General features: G+C 46.8%; 2 protein-coding genes across 2 annotated transcripts in view; both read left to right on the top strand.

The window, feature by feature from the left end:
- LOC139052442 (protein singles bar-like) overlaps window positions 1–18741 on the top strand; it is a 53329-nt gene that overhangs the window by 3545 nt on the left and 31043 nt on the right. The gene's annotated exons all lie outside the window — the stretch shown is intronic.
- On the top strand, window positions 12229–17109 carry LOC135919352 (uncharacterized). Its single transcript, XM_065453115.2, has one exon. The coding sequence runs from the start codon at window positions 12255–12257 to the stop codon at window positions 13569–13571; it is 1317 nt and encodes a 438-aa protein (XP_065309187.2). The 5' UTR covers window positions 12229–12254; the 3' UTR covers window positions 13572–17109.

Genomic DNA, 18741 nt, shown 5'->3' on the forward strand with positions numbered 1-18741 from the left:
GCCTCCACAATCACCTTGTGGCTAACTTTGCCCGTATAACGCCAGAATCTAATTTAATTTAGCATTTGGTCTCTAAAAAACACTGAAATGGTGGCGCCAGACGATTATCTTATCAGCCTGTTTCAAGTTGATGAAGATACCGATCCATTTTATCAGCAATAATCAAAACCTAATGCGTCACGTGAAAAACCTTACATATATACAGGGTGCCCCAACTATCATGAACCAAGATTTAAACATATGCAAATGCCACGCAGCTGGACAGAACAAGGTAATTTTGTTTGCCGTCGTTTGGAGATATTCTGATATATTTGTTTTCATTCCGCCTAATTAGATAATTAGTCTTAATTAGTTAATACACTTCCTACATATTATGATTAGATGAAAAGTGTCAATGAGAAAATTGTAGAGTGACATTAAAAACTCCCGATACTGCTTTCTGTTGCTCAGTACGTGCTACATAAACGTGTTTTTCCGAGCGTGAAAGAAGCCGTCGAATACGCGTAAAAATTGCCGCGCGACTGGCCGCTCGAGGCACTTTGCGTGTATTCGCGGGCTTCTTTCAAGCTCAGAAAAACACTTTTATGTAGCACGTATTGAGCAACAGAAAGCTGTATCAGGAGTTTTTCATGTCGCTCTACAATTTTCTCATTGACAGTTTTCGTATAATTATAATACTTCAGAAGTTGATTAATTCATTAAGACTAATTATGTAATTAAGCGGAATGAAAAAAAATTATCTGCGTCTCTCCAAGCGACGGCAAAAAACATTACCTTGATTCTGTCCAGTTACGTGGAATTCGCATATTATTATATCTCGGTGCATGATAGTTGGGGCACCCTGTGTATTACTTTGGTTGAGCGAATACTTCAAGTAATCCTTAAAAACAACGCAGCATAGCGATAAAATATGATTACATTTTCGGCGACACATTATTCGTGCCGGTGTACATAATAAACTTTGCTATAATCACTTTTAAAAATTTTTATTAACCTACTTTAATTACTTTGACATTCAGTTTGCGGCGGTCAGCACTCAAGGCATGTCCAGTCGGTAGCAATCCTACTGCCTGCTTCGAGGTATTCGTTCCTAAAATCTGCCAGGAAAGACATTGGTGTTCTACGTAATTTTGTCAAAGAAAGCTTCCCGGAAGAATGCGTTTCTCCGCCTGTTTAGAGATGGATATCTCGCCTTTGTATCTTGTAATTATTTGCAGTTCTTAATTGAATTAAAGAAATGATAAATATTTGTAGTTCAATTAAGAACTACAAATATTTACCCCTATGCTGTCCTTCGTGTCATGGTTTGTTGGCTTATGATTTGACTAAAAACAAATCAGGCCCCTGAGTTTCCTTTCTTCTCGTTCGTTACACAGCAAAGGTCTCGAATCCGGCAGCTTTGATGCCTTCAGGTAGCGTGTGTGGGTTTATTGACCAGTTGCCTTCACCCTAAAAGATCACGTACTGCATGACGCCAACGGTAGATAGAATGTTTTACACGCGCTGCCAGGATCGTGAGTGGTGGCGAGAGAGAGAGCGAGAGAGAATAGTGGTGGCGCTGCCTATAACAATCCAAGTGGTTACTTCTAGCAGACAAACATGGGTATACCCCAGAAAGTGGATCGGAAAACAGCGCCGCGGTAGCCCAACCGGCAAAAGAATCGCAGGGGTTACGTGAAGACGGGGGTTCGTATGCCACCTGCGGCCAGCTGCTTTTTCATACACATTGGGTTGCATTTTTTTATCATTTCATTAATTTCTTAAAAAACTGCAAGTAATTTCCCCTATATATGCATGCTGTCCTTCGTGGTGTCATTGTTTGTTGGCTTATGATTTGAATATATATATATATATATATATATATATATATATATATATATATATATATATATATATATATATATATATTACCTGCAGCGTTGTGAGCCAGCACACTGCAAGTATAGACAACCGGATGAGCTCTGCAGGGTGTTGCCGGCGTTTGCGATTGGTCCGTTTCCCCTTAGGTTGCGCTGGTCGAAAATCGCGGCGGCGTGCAAAGGAAGGTTAAAATGCTTGACAACGGATCTTTAGCAAAGAATAGTTGGAAAAGTGATGTATATGTGCCGAGAGCGCTCGATAACGTTATACTGCCAGGTAAAAAGTTTATTATGCGCAACTAAATTGACGCTTTCCGGCAGCTCGGAGCAGCCAGTGACAGAGCGATCGGCGGGCAGCCGTCTTCTGTTCCTTTCGGAACGGCGCAGTCTCCGGTTATGACAAACAATTCAGTTTTGTTCGGCATAATAGTGCATATTGAACGCGTGCAGGCCCCTTTCACGCGGTGAGTTTTTTCGGTTTTGTGACGTTTGACGAATGGGTGAGTTTGACGAGTGGGAGTGGCCCGAAAATTGTTCCAGCAATCGCGGAGGGCTGATTACAGAATTGGAATAGAAAACTTTGGAATAGCTTTACGTTGTAGCACCCCAGCCTTCGACGTAGTCTTCCAAAAAAAGTTAGTCGTTGTTTTTCTGCATTCGATTAAGAGAAACCTACAGCTATGGCGGCGTCTGTGCTCTGCAATCACAATATTCTACATTCCTAACAATATGTTTATTCCAGAAAGCGTTCCGCGTAGCTTCGTACTAATAACCGAATTAAAATTTAAATTGTAGGGTTTTACGTGCCAAAACCACGTCTGATGATTAGGATCGAAGTACGTCGTAGTGGACGACTCCAGATTAATTTTGACCGCCCTTGGGTTTCTCAAATGTGCACCTAAATTTAAGTACATGTGCGCTTTTTTTTTTGCGTTTTGACCTCATCGAAATGCGGCCGCCGCGGTATATATCGAACCCGTGACCTCGAGCTGAGCAGTGCCATAGCCGCTATAGCTAACGCGGCGGGTAATAATAGAACCACGGTTTCCTCAAAAATGCGAAACAGTGACAACAATGGTGTCAACGATAGTGTCATCTGCAGTTAACTTTAGCAGCGGCGCGCAAACAACTCGCGCATAGCTATTGGGCTGAAGTCGGGCATTGCACTGTAGGTGGCCCGTCTGACGCAAGGGCACGGTGGTACCAGCCACGGCCTAAAGGCCGCAAGATAAAGGAGCTCGGGTGACCGGAGCCCGGCAGGGGCGGCATTTTGGATCATCGAAGCCCGTATCTTGGCTTGACAATAATAAACTTTGCTTGGCTAAACAGGAATACAATACTGGTCGAGTTCGTGATCTGTAGCACCAGAAAATACGCACGCAAGGAAGAATGTGGACGGCAAATGAGCGTTGTCCCTCAACTGCGCATACTTTTTTTTTACGTTATGAGTTCTCATGGCTTACGCATTGTCATCTTATCAACACTATATCTTGCATAACCGTATACAGTTGTTCAAATCGTTTATGCGATTCTTGGTCTATTGTTCATTCATAAATTGTGAGAAACGTGGAGTATTTGTACTTGTATTCTTTTCGGTATGTCGTTTAGCATGGTTTTGCCCTTCGTAACTCATTGTGCGGCTTTGGGACGTTAAACCTCCTACCCGGTTTTGCTATACCGCAAAGATGTGCGAACATCTAGGCTGTAAGTGTTTCTTCTCGTTCTCATTTTGTATGCGCTCAAGATTTGGAATAACTTCTTCAAATTTCTTCTTTCAATTATTTTTGACGATATGGCGTCGCAAAGTATGTCGCGATGGCATCCCCGAAGTCCTGTATAGTGCCATTCCGAAGGGCTGGAGTTGACGCGACAGCGCAATCAATCTCACTGCGGGGTCAAGCTCCTTGTATACCACATATATAGCGTGGCTCGTTGCGGGAAGGCGGCGATCCGTCGTCGAAGGAGGGAACATAGGCTGATATCGCGTCGCTCGCTCTTTCCTCGCGACGCGATCGATATACAGCATACAGGCAATACATGCGCGATGCCTGTCCGTTGGGAACAGCGATCGACTACGGCGTCTCGGAAGTAGCTTCTTGTGCAGCACTCCTGCCCGCGTTGTCTGCCATTATGCGTTTGTGGTTGCCTGTGCTGCTCAATGCAAATGCACTCTGTATAATGCTTTGGAGACTGCGAATATTGGCAGGTCCACATTTCACATTTCGTTACCTGGCTGTTTGCCGCTATTACGGCTACATTATTATTATTATTATTATTATTATTATTATTATTATTATTATTATTATTATTATTATTATTATTATGTCATATGGCCGCCCTTGTTTTTGTTGCATTTACCCTGCTTTCTACATGCTATTATTGTGGAGTATGATAGACTGATTGATCGGTTGATTTCTGTTGGCGGTGTTCGCGTCGCGCACCCGCTCCCCTAGTCTGGGTCACCATGCGTAGGCACCAGTAGTTTTACCCATCGACCTCTCCTGGCTCTGCAAGCGAATAAGGGGCGCCATAGAGGTGGCGGATGCTCGGCAGCGAGTGAGTGAGAGTTGCTCGGGGAAAGAAATAGTCGGGTAGCACCGTGCCGGCGGACACCGTGTAACTATAACCGTACGTAACTTCCTCGTGTCGGAATCATTTCGTTAGATGGTTGGTCGGCAGCGGCCGAGCGAGGCGACAGGTTCAGGTGGTCGTCGCAAGGCCTGCGGCACGTATACGTAGCACAGCTCAACTCTGACGAAAGCAGCGTTCCTTCCCTCCGTGCATGCAGAAAGTTCGAGGCTAAAGCGTGTGGGAACGGAAATCGCGGACGGCGGCTGGCGCGGATGCACAGCACAGCCGCCGCCCGCGCATCCCACGCGTGTCCCGTCCACGCTTGGCGGCGGCGCCGGCTCGCGCGTGGGCGCCGCCGAGGGTCCCGCGCGCGACTCGTTGGGCGCGGCTCCAGCGAAAGTCGGTCTCGGCGCGCATCGCAGTCCCCCGCTCTCGCTGTCGCTCGAACCCGCACTGTGGTCCCTGTCCGAACGTCGGAGGCGCTCAAGGGGCCGCGAAACGCTTTCCATCTGCGCCGTGCATTTGTCATGTGGTTCCGTCGTGTTTTCACTTCTCTCGTCGTTTGCAAGTCCTTTGCATAGTGCGGATCAATCTAGCTCGTGCAACATCCACTATGCACGGTCAGTCAGGCTTGACCACACAGATCTCTCTCTCTTCTCTCGATTGCTTTTCTCGGTAAATGGCTCGTTAGTATGCTTTACGCCGCCGCACTAAAAAACTCTGTTAGTGATGGTTTTTGCCGTCCGTGAAAAAAGAGCAGACGTTCTGGCGCAACAGAAGCGGGAAATGGAATATTGAGACGAACTAAATTAAAACAAAACATAACAAAAAAAACGATAAGGTTTAGCGCTCCGAAATGAACTTGCGGACTATGAGAAACGCCGTATAGTTGGGGTGAAACCAGATTAGTTTCTGGCGCCTCCGCTCCTATCTATCCTCCTATCTATCTATCCTCGCTCCTATTCCGCTCCTATCTAATTTCGGCCATCGCGACCGGGAATCGAACGCGCGACCTCGTGCTGGCAGCAGCAGAACTCCACGGCCACTGAGCCGCAGTGGCGGGTAATATTGCAATGAATTGAAACGGCCGGCACTGGAGGAGTGCCAGTATATATCGTGGCTTCCTTGGTTACTTTTGGGTTTTACAGAATTACTGTATATCTATTTTACGCGTTGTTGAACTTGTACACGTACCGGGCAGCCGCGTGTTTGATAAAGTGGAAGCTTGGACGAGTTCGTCATTCCATATCGACATGTCTACACAGCGCAAAAGACTGGGAAAAGAAGAAAGGACACAACACTGGCGCTGACTACAACTAAGCTTTATTTGCGAAACCGCCAGAACTAAATACGTTAAACATGTGCAAGAAGTAATGCACACTTTTGCATGATGTCACACGTATCATAAACCCCTATCGCATCACAGCGGGAAATGGGGTGACATTTTTCTTGCTTACCATGACCGACTTCTTGGTAGCTGCCTTGATAGCACAGTGGTTGTAAATGTTTTCCGGTTTGTGGATGGCTTTTTGTTACTTCTTGCTTGTGAAGGTCAAGATTTTGAGCCTGCTATTTCAGATGTACCTTGCCAATTCAACCAGTGTTTGTCGCCACTTATCCAGACGCATGAACTATACCGGCGGACGCCTCGTTAACGTTTTTAGATTTCCGACTTAGTACCTCTAGAGGTCACATGTGCTGGATGTATGAGCCCCGCGGGAACAGGCCACTTTTGTCTTTATCTGTCGGCCCATTCCAAGCTGGTTAAACGGGGCATTGTAAATGTTTGCTTCACAAATGCCCTAAATAAGGCTTGCTTCCATTCTTTAGCGCACAGTCTCATTACGCAGGCCTCGCATCTGACATGTGCTAGGTAACCCCAAGCTTCTGTTAGTTTCAGTAGCAGAAAAGATATTAAAGAAAATCAAGCTTGGAGACGAGGCACCAGCAGACTGCGCTGCCAGAGACAACAAGCGAGTCACGGGGCTACCGTATATTTGCACAAGATGTCGCGCAGCTTGAAGAAGATAGGCAATAAACTAGGGGCCCTATAACGTAAAACTATTCCAATATACTTTTATTCAATTATCCTGACGTCAAATTTGCGTAACCGCCGACGCAAGCATCGGGCGGTCACCTGCAGGGTCGTCTGAACAGACCAATCAAACGCTCTCCTCGTTGATAGGAGGTCACTTTTGGTTGCTTGAAAAACGAATAACATTGCCTACACTGAGCGGCTTATCTTATCTAATTGGCTGACAAGAGGTGAGGAGCACGCTCAAGTGGAGATGGATTCGATGGGGCCGAGCCACTGCACTAAAAATTGATAAACGGATGAAAGAGGTGGTGCCGGCGTCAGCGATTGGTCCGCTTTCCCTGATTTGGCTTGTGGTGGCTGGTCGAAAATCGCGGCGGCATGCAACGGAAGCTCAAGAATGACACTAAAACGGATCCTCAGCGAAGACGAGTTGGCAGAACAAAGGCGTAAACATGCCGAAAGTGCTCGAAAACGTTGCACGGCCACGCAGGAAGTTTTATTATACGCAAATAAACCCATGCTATTCAGCAGGTGCGAGTAGCCAGTGTCTGAGCGATCGGCGGCAGCCATCTTCTATTCCTTTCGGAACGGGGCAGCCTGCGGCTATTCAGAAGAAAATTCAGTTTTGTTCGGCCTATTAATGCATGTTTAACGCGTACATGTCACAATGACAGGGTTAGTTTTCGCGGTTTTGGGACGTCGCGTGACAGGCAGGTGAAGTGGGTGCAGCCCTAAAACTTTTGACCAATAGCCGAGGTCTAACGGCGAAAAGGCGTCGAATCTGAAATAACTACTTTTCTTTTGTTCAGTCCAATCATGCATAATCAGTGTGTACGCGTCATATCAGATGGGGAGGTATCGCGGTTTTCGTGACGTCGTGTGACAGAGAGGCGAAGTGGGGGGGGGGGGGTCAGAAAAGTTTTTGACCAATCGTGGAAGCCTGATTGCAGAAGTGGAATAGGAAAGTTTGGAATAGTTTTACGTTATAGCGCCCTATATGTTAAAGTTGTTGTTTCTGCTCCGGAAAAATTATCAATGCTCTGCAGGCGTGTGAATGCTCACGCCACGCGACGAAATATTTGCAACACTATACCCATGGGAGGCGTTTTGGAGCATGCACACTGGGTGGAATTTACTTGATTCCGCTGACTTAAGGACATAATTACGTTGGCCAAACGGGCAGCTAGATGTTTAAATGAGAAATTAAAAAAAGCATTTTCACAATGGTCAGACAGCCGTTCAAGGTGATCTTGTCATTACCTTCCCTTGGGTGCTTGAATTTGAAAAAAGAAAAGAAAAGAAGAACGTCGTAATCTCCTAATACCGAGGACAGCTTACCCGTGAAATCATACAGGCTAAAAAGATACAGCGGCTGGGTGACCTCTGCATCAGCATGTCGCCTATTGACCTCACCAAAAACGAAATCAAGTATTTGGCTGTGATGCGGTAGGGGATCATGAGATGTGTGACATCATGCAAAAGTTTTTGTTACATTTTGCACATATCTAACGTATTTAGTTCTGGCGGTTTCGCAAATAAAGTTTAGTTCAAGTCAGCGTCTGTGTTGTGCCTTTTCTTCTGTTCTAGTCTTTTGCGCTGTGCAGACATGTCGCGTATTGTTAATAGAACTTTGAAACGAAAAAAATAAATGATTAGGTGGGAAAGACAGAGGGAAGGAGCGTTGTCATATGCGCATTTTTCTCCACTCTTGCGACCCATTCACGTGGTTGACTAAACGGAGGAAAATATCCGTGGCAGGCATATTCGACTTGTTTTCTTGGTGATACGTTGCGTGACCTGTTCTGTGACGTACGTGTACGCGGTGGCTGGAAAAGTGACGCATAGTAATTCGACCGTACGTTACGAGCGCACTGTGAAACCCGCTTCGGTCTTCTCCTCTTGTGACTCACTAGTGCGAGCTGACCCTCATGCGTGTTTTCATACTTGACAACTGAATAAGCAGCTTCTTTTGTAATAAACAGGGGATAAGATATAAGCCGAAAAGGGCGTAAGGAGAGGTCCCCGCAACTCAGTGCAGCCAGAAGGGCGCGGTCCTTCGTTGGTCAGAAGAGCGCAAGTGCTACGACTTTCCAGGAAGCGAGCCAAGCATCCGCGTGCGCTCATTGAATTTATAGCCACAAGAAGTTAGATGGGAACGGGAAGCGCACTGAAAGTAAGTCAGAGTTTTCGATTGTCAGGACGACAAAAAGTAAACGCAAGCACCGAAATTTGGTCACGAAAATAAACGTAGAAAATTATATTTAAATTTTCACCCGAGTTTTCGCCAAAGAGAGATAAATGAGGACGCTGACCCCCGGTAACTCTGCAAGACTAGAACTAAGCGCTGCTGTGGTCTTCGGCTGCAAAGTGCATAATGAGAAAGTAAGCATAAACACAATACGTTTGGTGCGCTTTTGAGATTTGAGCGATGATCGTGAATGCGCGTTAATTGCCTTATAGACGGCTTGCAGTGACGTTATCCTAGCCGCCATGTTGGAGGACCAGCGCGGCGAGAAGCTGTGTCCGTAAGGCGACGTGACATGCAAGCTAAGTGTAACGGATACCTTCGCTGACTGCGCAGACATGTTGTGGAGCACAGTAACCATACACGGTACACACAATGGTTACGTCGGTTGACGCGACCTTTGGTGTTAGCAAAAATAACCAATACATGAAAATATGTGCGGTGTAGCTTCTATACGGGGGGGGGGGGGCGCTGTGATGCGAGAGAAGGTGAAAATCTGCGTGCTCACTCGAAATGTTACCGCGATGGCATTTACGGGGAACACACGCGCCGACAACCTGTAACGGCACGATTGTAGCTCACGGCCTCAATGAAGTGCCGGACACCAGCGAGCGCACGGCAGGTTGGTCTTTGCGATAGAAGCCGCACGCGGCCGCATCCTATCGGCCTTCCCACCGGCCGCGATGACGCTTCGCTCGTCGTCATCACTTCGTTCCGCGATGGAAGCGTCACGCGACGTGCGTGCCACTGTCCTTGAGAGCGGAGCGAAAGGTCAAGGGAGGCAGAAGCGCCGCGCAACACGCAACGGCAGCGGGCCCCTTCGAAGCGCGAAAACACACGCAACACAAAAGTAAACACGCACATCGTCCCGGAACGGGGCTGACAGCAGGTGTGGCCGCGCGCGCGAGATTGCGATGGCCGCGCCCTTCTTGGGCGAATCGCCGGCTTCGTCGCGCGGCGAGCGCGGACGGCTGCTGTTGCTCGCTGGGACGGGCCGACGCCCTGGAATCGCGCTTCCCTTTAGGGAAGAAGGGCATCGCGGTCGATAAGGCCGCTGCTGCGATTGTTGCCACGGGGTCTTCGCGGCGGATACGGCGGCGAGTTGCTGGGCGATGTCGCGCCGTGAAAGCGACGTCGGGACGCCTTTTCCTAATTTTAGCTCTGCCTTTCACTTCGTCGATGAAAGGCTTCAGTCTGAAAGGCCAACGCTCGCGGGTCGAGATTTAGGGCAACGAACAAGAACTTCTTACGCGAGGGTAACCTGTACGTTGCTTTTGAGCGCAAGCGGACGCACTCGCCCGCTCATTGCTGTGGGAACGGGTAGGGGTTTCATTTTTTGATGCGAAAACATCAAATAGCCCATTGAGCGAAAAGGCCGGCGTTTGTAGCAGGGAAACGGCACCTAAATTCCCATTGGCTGCGACGCAACGTCACGTGCGCGCCACGACAGAGCAGAGCAGGAGAAGGGGAACACCTTGTAGGGCGCTGGCGCGCCAGGTGTAGCGTGATGGGAGAGAGTATTGTTGTGACACCCTTGATCTCGCTTTCCGAAACCTGTATTATCCGCGCGTTCCTTGTCCGTGCATGCTCTCGCCTGTGTTCTAATTGCGCCTTGGTAATCGCTATGAAGAAATGAATGTTAAAAAAAAAGAAAGAAGAAATTTGAAAAGAAAAACAAAGGTGGTAGCGGGTTCCAAACCTACGACCCCACGCTCAGAAGCCGAGTGCCTTACCCACTGGGCTAAACCAGCGCCACCCAGATAGCAGGCCTGTGCACACTGCTGATGTCGTGCTGCTTGGACCGAAATTTGCACTGCCAAACCCGGCGTGACGAAAACGGTGACGTCAAAATCACCGCGGCTATAGCTTGCTCGGGGGCGTCCTCATTACATTTCATGGCAGCCGGGCAAGGTAGCGCGACGTCACGAATCGAAGTGCACTGGCTTTGTGCATCTAGGAGGCATCGGCCAAGCGTCTCAACGCGCTCGCTTGTCCGCGAGGAGTTCATTACTCGAAGGACCGCTCAGCGGCGTTCAGTTGGACATAAATGTCCAATTGTGAAGTTGTGAATGCGAAACTCGTAAGATGTGCTTAGGTGTCCTCGTATTTTCTTTTTTTCTAGCGGTATGAGTTTCCCATATGGCGGTCGGCGAAACCGCGATTTCTGGCGTTTCACGACTGCCGAATTCGTGGTTGCATTGTGAAAATTAAGGCCTGAAAACTAACTTTTGCGAAGGGAAAGTTTGCGGGAATATCAATAACCCATGGACGCTGATGAATACGCGACAACGCGTGCACATATTTTTTTTTTGTCTTCTCAGGTTCTTAACCATTTCTTTAACTGGTAATTTTTTTTTTATTTGGGGCCTAGCGCTAACGTTGATTTCGGGGGAATTATAATAATGTCTATATCGGTAAAAAGTTTATGGAAGACATAAACAACGTTGATATGATGTGAAAAAGAAAAAGAACGAACATTCAAAGCTCAGCCTGAACGTGCCTTTTTGTTAACGCACTCACTGCACTAGCTAGGAAGACGCTACTGTCGTAAGAAAAGAGAGAGAGAAAAAACTGACAATCCGTTTTCTGCTTTCGAGTCATTTGTGACATCTGGTGACGCCAAAGACTTTGACCAGGTTGACCATGCAGAACGGACGCAGACCGCTACACTCTAAGAAAAATCCCGGGGAAAACGGGAGTAACTGCGCCGTTAGTCCTAAAAAGGGCGCTTTCGTCCCTCAAAGGACTAACTGCATGAATGTGCGTGCCGTGTGCAAATTTTGGAGAGTAAGTGTTTAGTCCCTGCTCGGAAAGAGAGCAATGGGAGGACGAACGGCAACAGTTACTCCCCAGGCACTTCGCTGTTTTCGTCCGTGTCATGGAGCGATGCGGCGAGAACGGTATTGTCCATAAATTGTGAATGGTTCGAAGTTCGTGCATTGTCTATTGAACTACATGCAAAGCAGCACCTTGCCTCTGCGTGAGAAAATTACGTGAAACTTAATACTGGAATGATGTGAAGAGGCATGCCTTTCGTGCGCACCCCATAAGTGAGCGATACACATTAAACGCGCAAGTCATTGATAGACGGCTAGATTTTCTTGGTCAACAGTACCTAAGTTCCTTCCGTTCCAAGGAGGTTGCGAACTGAAGCGATGTGTAGCTCAAACGGCACACGCTAAGCGACAGAGAAATTGCCCTTCTCTGTCGTCTTCGGTTACCCGTTTGAGCTCGCTACACGTATATATGGCCTAGTGCCTCAGTTTAAATCACCTTAAGAATACTCGGGCTGATTTCTTTTCGCAGTCGCTTATGGTTGCAAGTACACTCAACGTTAGACTCTCACTGCATAGCTTGCACAAAATACGGAGTCACTTTTATATTGCCGCACTTGCGTTCCCATGCTTAACCTTGTCTAAATATGCCGTCTTGTCAATCAAGCGGCGTGGTGAAAGAAAGAAGAAAGAAAGAAAGAAAGAGAAAGAAGAAAGAAGAAAGAAGGAGAAAGAAGAAGACGGCGTTCCGAACGGTCGCTTTTCTCATGTTCTCCGCTTCAAAGGATTTATCGGCCCCTGGCCGAGGTGCTACTCAGGCTTCAGCCAGCAGCAATGACTACCGTGTTGTGTTACCCCGTCTTCCTACCGGTAAGCTGGTTGTGGACTCCGTTTTCCTGCATGCTGACTTAAGTGGTCGACCGTACCGAGCCCAAGACTTCAGAGACGCCCTTCGGACCGTTATTGACCTGAAGGAAATAAGTTCCATCGGACAATTTCAGATGTCGCACGTGTGGATGGTGACGTGCAAATCAGGGATGACAAAATCAAAGCTAGTCGCATGCGGGGAATTATCCGTAAAAGGTAGACGCTGTGTCGTCATTGATCCTGAGCCCACGGAAGTTAAAATGAAGCTTTTGTGGCTTCCTGAGCGTTTGGAAGACGACTACATTCGAGATGCGCTCCAGGCTTACGGGAAAGTCAAGTCTATTTCAGCAGAAAGCTGGAGAGTATCGGAGATGGAACAAATGCGTACGCTAAATCGGGACGTGGTGTTGACTCTTGCCGATGGAGTGAGCGTGGGGGACGTTCCACATCTACTACCTGTTTGTGGAGTGCAGAGTCTCGTATTAATTCCAGGCCGGCCCCCACTTTGTCTGCGCTGTAACAAGGTGGGGCACATTCGTCGAAACTGCAGAACCCCACGTTGTGAAACCTGCCGGCGCTTTGGTCACACAGCTGAAGAATGTGTCGTAACATACGCCGATAAGTTACGACACAGAACAAAGCCTCCGGATGAAAGCTTGCAAGAACACATAATGGACATTACGGAGGTTCTTGACGCGACGGGAGACGTTCCCTCTTCCGCGGAGACCCGCTGTGCCACTAAGGCCCCTCTGCCTGTTGAAGACAGTCACAATGCCATCGCCCGTGAATGCCAACTGCCCACTGCCAACTGCCAACAATGCCAACTGCCCGTGAATAAAGAAAGTAGCGAAGAGAAAGATGACCAACCGAAGCAACAACCCAAAGGAGCACCCGCTACCACGGAGCCAGCTGCTGCCCAGCAAGCGAATGAGGGAGCCGGAAATGACTCATCTGATGCACCCAAGCAACTCGACACGTGCACTGAGCCGGCAGAGGACAGCCGAAGTAACGCGGATACTTCAGTTCCGAAGCGCCGTGCGACCAACAGATCGGAATCAAGCACAGACAGCGAGACGACCAGTACCACAAGAAAAGCACGTCGCCGCAAAACATCGAAACACTCAGGAAAGTGCCGACGATCACGGTCCAGAAGGCCTGGTGGGGTTTCGGAGGGAGCCTCACCGTTGCCCTCTAGGACCGATCACATAGATCATTAGGTCCAAATACTTGGTAGTCACCATGGCCCTGTCCCAGCAACTTCAATTCGCAACCTTGAACGTACGAGGCCTTAGGTCTTTGCAGAAACAGGCGCAGCTTCGCCGGCTTTTGTCTAGGAAGCGCCTCGACTTCGTCGCCGTGCAGGAGACGAAGATTGAGAGTGACGACGAGACAGAAAGGGCTTTGCGACCTTTTCTGTCTGAGTATAATGTTTGCGTTTCACACGCTCTTGGTTTATCCGCGGGCTGTTTCCTATTTCTGAAAAAGAGCCTACTTTATTCAGCTTTTAGTTATCATGTCGACACTGAAGGTCGATATATATGTTGTGATTTTGTGTTGCAGGGTGTGCCATGGCGCATAGTCAACGTCTATGCATTTAATGACGCTGCAAAACGAGCTCTTTTATTTGATACTGTGTCTAGTCTATTGGACTGTGATCGCTGCATTGTTTTAATGGGAGATTTCAATTGTGTATGCGATCCGAACGATCGAAGCGGCCATAACACTCAGCGGGACAGGAGTGGTGAAGTTTTGTCTAACATAATAGAAAATGCAGGGCTCGTTGATATAGGAGTGTCGGGACAGGGAGCTCGCTCTTATACAAGAATTCAAGGTCATTCCTACGCCCGCCTTGATCGGATTTATGTTTATTCATCACTCCTCTCTCGAGGACTATCCTGCATTACTATCCCCGTTTCATTCTCTGATCATTGTATGGTTATTGCAAACATTGGTGAAAAATTTGTAACTAATTTCCGACCACAGTGGGCACTCTGGAAGCTTAACTCTGAGCTCCTAAATGATCAGGAATGTATTAATCGCGTGCGCATGGCTCTAACCAATTCTCTGTCTAGTGACTTGCCATTATTTGCTGCTTGGGAACTCTTTAAACAAGAGGTTCGTACAGTGGCTATAGAAATTGGATCGGTTAAATCATTCTATAGAAAGTATGAAGAAAAAACGCTTCTTAAGAGCCTATGTAGCCTTTATGAGATTGAATGCGAAATGCCAGGCACTTACATTGTTGACATAGAAAACATTAAATGTGAGTTACAAAAGTATGACGCACTGCGTTACAGAGGTGCGCGAATTCGATCTCGAAACATGCGCGCTCTGCAATCTGAGCAACCAACACGTCAAGCTTTACTTGACGAGCGACGTCACGGTATTTCCAGAGTAATTCCGGAAATATACTCCGAGGGTAGTCTTTTAACAAATACTAATGACATCATTTCTCAGTTCGAAATTTTCTACACTATGTTGTTTAGTGCCCCTCCGAATGATCACGATGCAAAAGTTTTAGAGAGTTTTGTATCTCTTGTAAAACCATTACAGGATGATGACTGTGCAGTCATCAGTGGTAGCCTTACGATTCAAGAAATTGAGCTAGCTATTGATCAGCTGCCTCTGTCGAAAACACCCGGCCCCGATGGACTTTCAAGTGAATTTTACAAAGCTTTCAAATCAATTATCAGCCCCATATTATTGGATATTTTTATTACAAGTTTAGAAGTTGGCGCCCTTCCGCAGTCTTTTTGCAAAACCCACACAGTTTTAATTCCCAAAAGTTCAGATAAAGAGAAACTGCGTTCTGTTGAAGGCTATCGACCAATCACATTGTCAAACGTGGATTACAAAATTTTTGCGAAAGTTCTATCTAATAGATTGCAATTTGCGATGTCAATTCTAATTGGTTCCCATCAGACGTGTGGAATCAGGGGCCGATCAATTCAAACCAACATACATATCGCCCGTACCCTTCTTCAATACTGTTATGGTTCCACTGAGCAGCTTGCAATGCTCCAGGTAGACCTTGCTAAAGCTTTTGATCGTGTGAGCCACTCCTATTTATTTTCTCTTTTGGAGCATGTCAATGTTGGCTCCATTGTGCTTAAAGGCGTTAGGCTTTGCTACACCTGTTGTACTACTCGTTTAATTATTAATGGCCAACTCTCCGAACCCATTTCTATTTGCTCATCAGTAAAACAAGGATGCCCGATGTCCCCACTACTATTCGCCCTTTACCTGGAACCGCTATGCTTAAGCGTAATTCAGTCGAGTAACATCCATGGCTTCAATATACTGGGTAATGAAGTTAAAGTCTTAGCTTACGCAGACGATCTAGCCTTCTTCTGCACGGATAAGTCCAGTGTTGAAAAAGTAGTATCGAAAATAGAAGAATTTGGCAGTGTATCAGGAGCGCGAATGAACTCCTCAAAAAGTTTAGGCTTATGGTTTGGCTCATGGTGCTATACACCAGAACAGTTTGCAGGCGTTAAGTGGACTGATGTCCCGCCAAAGTATCTTGGCGTGCCGCTAGACGCATATAAATTAAGCGCACACTATTGGAAAGAACGGGTTTCGGTACTGCAAAGTTACGCCCAGACATTCGTTCCACAACGACTTTCTATTTTTGGGAAAGCCGAAGCCTGCAATAAGTTCTTGGCAACAAAAATTTTCTATGTATTGCAAGTTATCCATTGTGCTAGGCTATACATCCAACGCTTTCACCGTATCTTTGCGACCTTCGTATGGTCTTCAACTTTTGAGCCCATGAGGCGAGACAACATTTTTAGGCCTGTTAGCGAAGGTGGGCTGGGCTTAGTACACCTTTATGTGCGGCAGATAGTGTCTCGTTTCTTCTTTTTTCGCGATACTTCCCATCCTGTAATTCGTTCATACATGCAAGTCACACTTGTTAATGCGTTACCTGATTTAGTTGTTTCTTCAAGTTTTTCTTCGCGCTTATGCTTGTGGGGGTTCATGCAAGAAGTTTACTTGGCGGTTCGTTTCCTGACAGTTCGGTTTTCCACTGAATACTTGTATTCTGTGTCGCGCAAAACGTTGTACAAAGACTTACTATCCATGCTATTCCCGCCTCCACTTTACCGATCAATATACATTAAATTGCCAGGCCACGATGTGCTAAAGCGAGTTCGCAAAATGTATTTATCCCCTTGCTGCAAAACATTCTTTTATAAAGTTCATAGTGAAACCATACCGGTTAAAGCATGGCTACAAAAAAAGGGTATCTTTGTCTCTTCTGTTAACTGTCGCCTTTGTGATGTACCAGAGACAATTGAACATTGTTTTATTAGCTGCACCGACGCCATCCTTTTTTGGGATGTCCTCCAACGGACTTTAAAGAAAGACTTTGAGATTAACGCTCATACTGTGCGATACCTGCTGCCAACCTCTGATAATAGTGCACCTTTCGATATGTTTTTTGTCATGGGAATGCACAGTTTGTGGAAAACGCGAATGATGGACCGCAACGCCGGAACGGTTGTACCTACAAGGGCAAATTTCATCCAAATGACGCTACACCTAAAGCAGGTGTATGATGGACTCGGTGTGCAGCCGGACTGGTACCCTATTTTGGTGAGGTGCTTATCCTTGCCACCCTTCTAAAGTGACACGAACGTTTCTACTCACAGTATGAACGCTGCCTCTTCTGTGTGACTTTCATTGTGCCCTCCATTCTCTGACTATGCAGAACTGGTGAACGTCTAGTTGAATGCAACTATAATAAATACCATGAAAGAAAGAAAAAAAAAAGCGGCGTGGTGAAGTGGTTAGAGTACCTGACTTGTGAGTGAGAGGACGTGAGTTCGAATCCTGCTTTCGGGCACATTTTTCTTTTCAGCTCATTAATTTTTTTTATTAGGGTATAAATGCCTAATTTAATTAATTCCACCTTTGCGGAGCATCGGAACGAATTACCGTTACTCCCTTGAGGACCATCGGGCAGGGGCAACTGTTAGTCCCCCAAGGAGTAAGCGCATGAGGAGTAACAGTTCATCCCGTGTCAGTTCGTCCCCAAAAGGACTAATGGTTGTGGCAAATCAGTTAGTCCCCAAAAGGACTAACCTCCCTACCCCTTTTAGTCCTTTTTTTCTTAGAGTGTAGCAATCTCGTCACGGCCGATGTGCCATCTCTGACTCTAGTCGGGCTCACTGTGACGAAGTCGCAATGGTTTCGAAGGGTCAGGCTTTCTTCCGCACCCCTCCCCCTTGGCCTTAATCGGTGAGTGTAGTGATTACTCTTCTTTATGACACCTAACCAGGCGAACGTTCGTAGGTTGCTTGACTATATTACATCCGTTCTATGCAAAGAAGGAAGCCCTTGTCCTGCAGATGCTCTGAAAAATATGAAAATCAACAATAAATAAATAAATAAATAAATAAATAAATAAATAAATAAATAAATAAATAAATAAATAAATAGGCGAGATAAGTACTCTGAGCTTCTGAGCAGGCTGAATATACTTCGACATGACGCAAGAACGTTTCCTTATTATAAATCGACGAGTGTTTAGAGCATGGGCATCGGATGGCCTTTTGGTACTACGACACCCTTTCCGCTTACAAAGGTTCCCATCTTATTTTAATTTATACGTTTTTGTCTTCGCTCAAAATAGTGAGCTTTGATTTGACTGAATCTGTGCCAAGTTCATTTATTGATTTTTCATGGCAAACTGCCCACCGTATGTTATTTGAAACTCTGTGATGAGTTCGATTTCAATCTGTGTCGAGTTTTTGTAAGGGCTGTACGACGTAAATCAGCCAAATGAAATTGCAGGAGCAGTAATTTGAGTACATTCTACACTAACGGCCTCCAACGGGTGAAATCGCAATACGAAGACACTTTGCGCGCAAAGTAGTGATAAATAATATTGTTACGGTTAATGTTGAACCAGCTTTATTTAAGGGACGGGGTTCATGGTGAAGTAAAGATGGCGTCCCGAGGCTGCGCCAGCTAACGTCTTCCTCCTCTTCTCCTCGCCCGGCACAAGCCGTAGCAATCCCCGGTTGCCAGACGAAGCCCGCTGGGCAAGTCCAAATCACTCGGAAACTGTAGGGTGAAACCGCTTAAGACGAGCAACACGTTCTAACTGGGTCCGGCTAGACCGACGACCAGCGGACGTCAAGGGTGCCACTACGTACGTCAAGTCACTCAAGCGATCTACAAGGACGAATGGGCCCGTGTACTGGGGTAAAAACTTTTGGCATAATCCACGTTTACCTTCAGGAGTCCACAACCACACAAAGTCTCCTTTAGTGTACGAGACAGACTGGTGTCGGCTGTCATACCGCTCTTTCGATCGGTGTTGCGATGCCACAGTACGAAGACGAGCGATACGCCGGGCTTCTTCGGCAAGACAAAGCG

Source organism: Dermacentor albipictus, chromosome 1, assembly GCF_038994185.2.
Source record: "Dermacentor albipictus isolate Rhodes 1998 colony chromosome 1, USDA_Dalb.pri_finalv2, whole genome shotgun sequence".
Classification (NCBI taxonomy): domain Eukaryota; kingdom Metazoa; phylum Arthropoda; class Arachnida; order Ixodida; family Ixodidae; genus Dermacentor; species Dermacentor albipictus.

Bases quoted from the DNA above. Each gene is read 5' to 3' on its own strand.
- LOC135919352 (XM_065453115.2), top strand. From the start codon at position 12,255: ATGTTCTCCGCTTCAAAGGATTTATCGGCCCCTGGCCGAGGTGCTACT.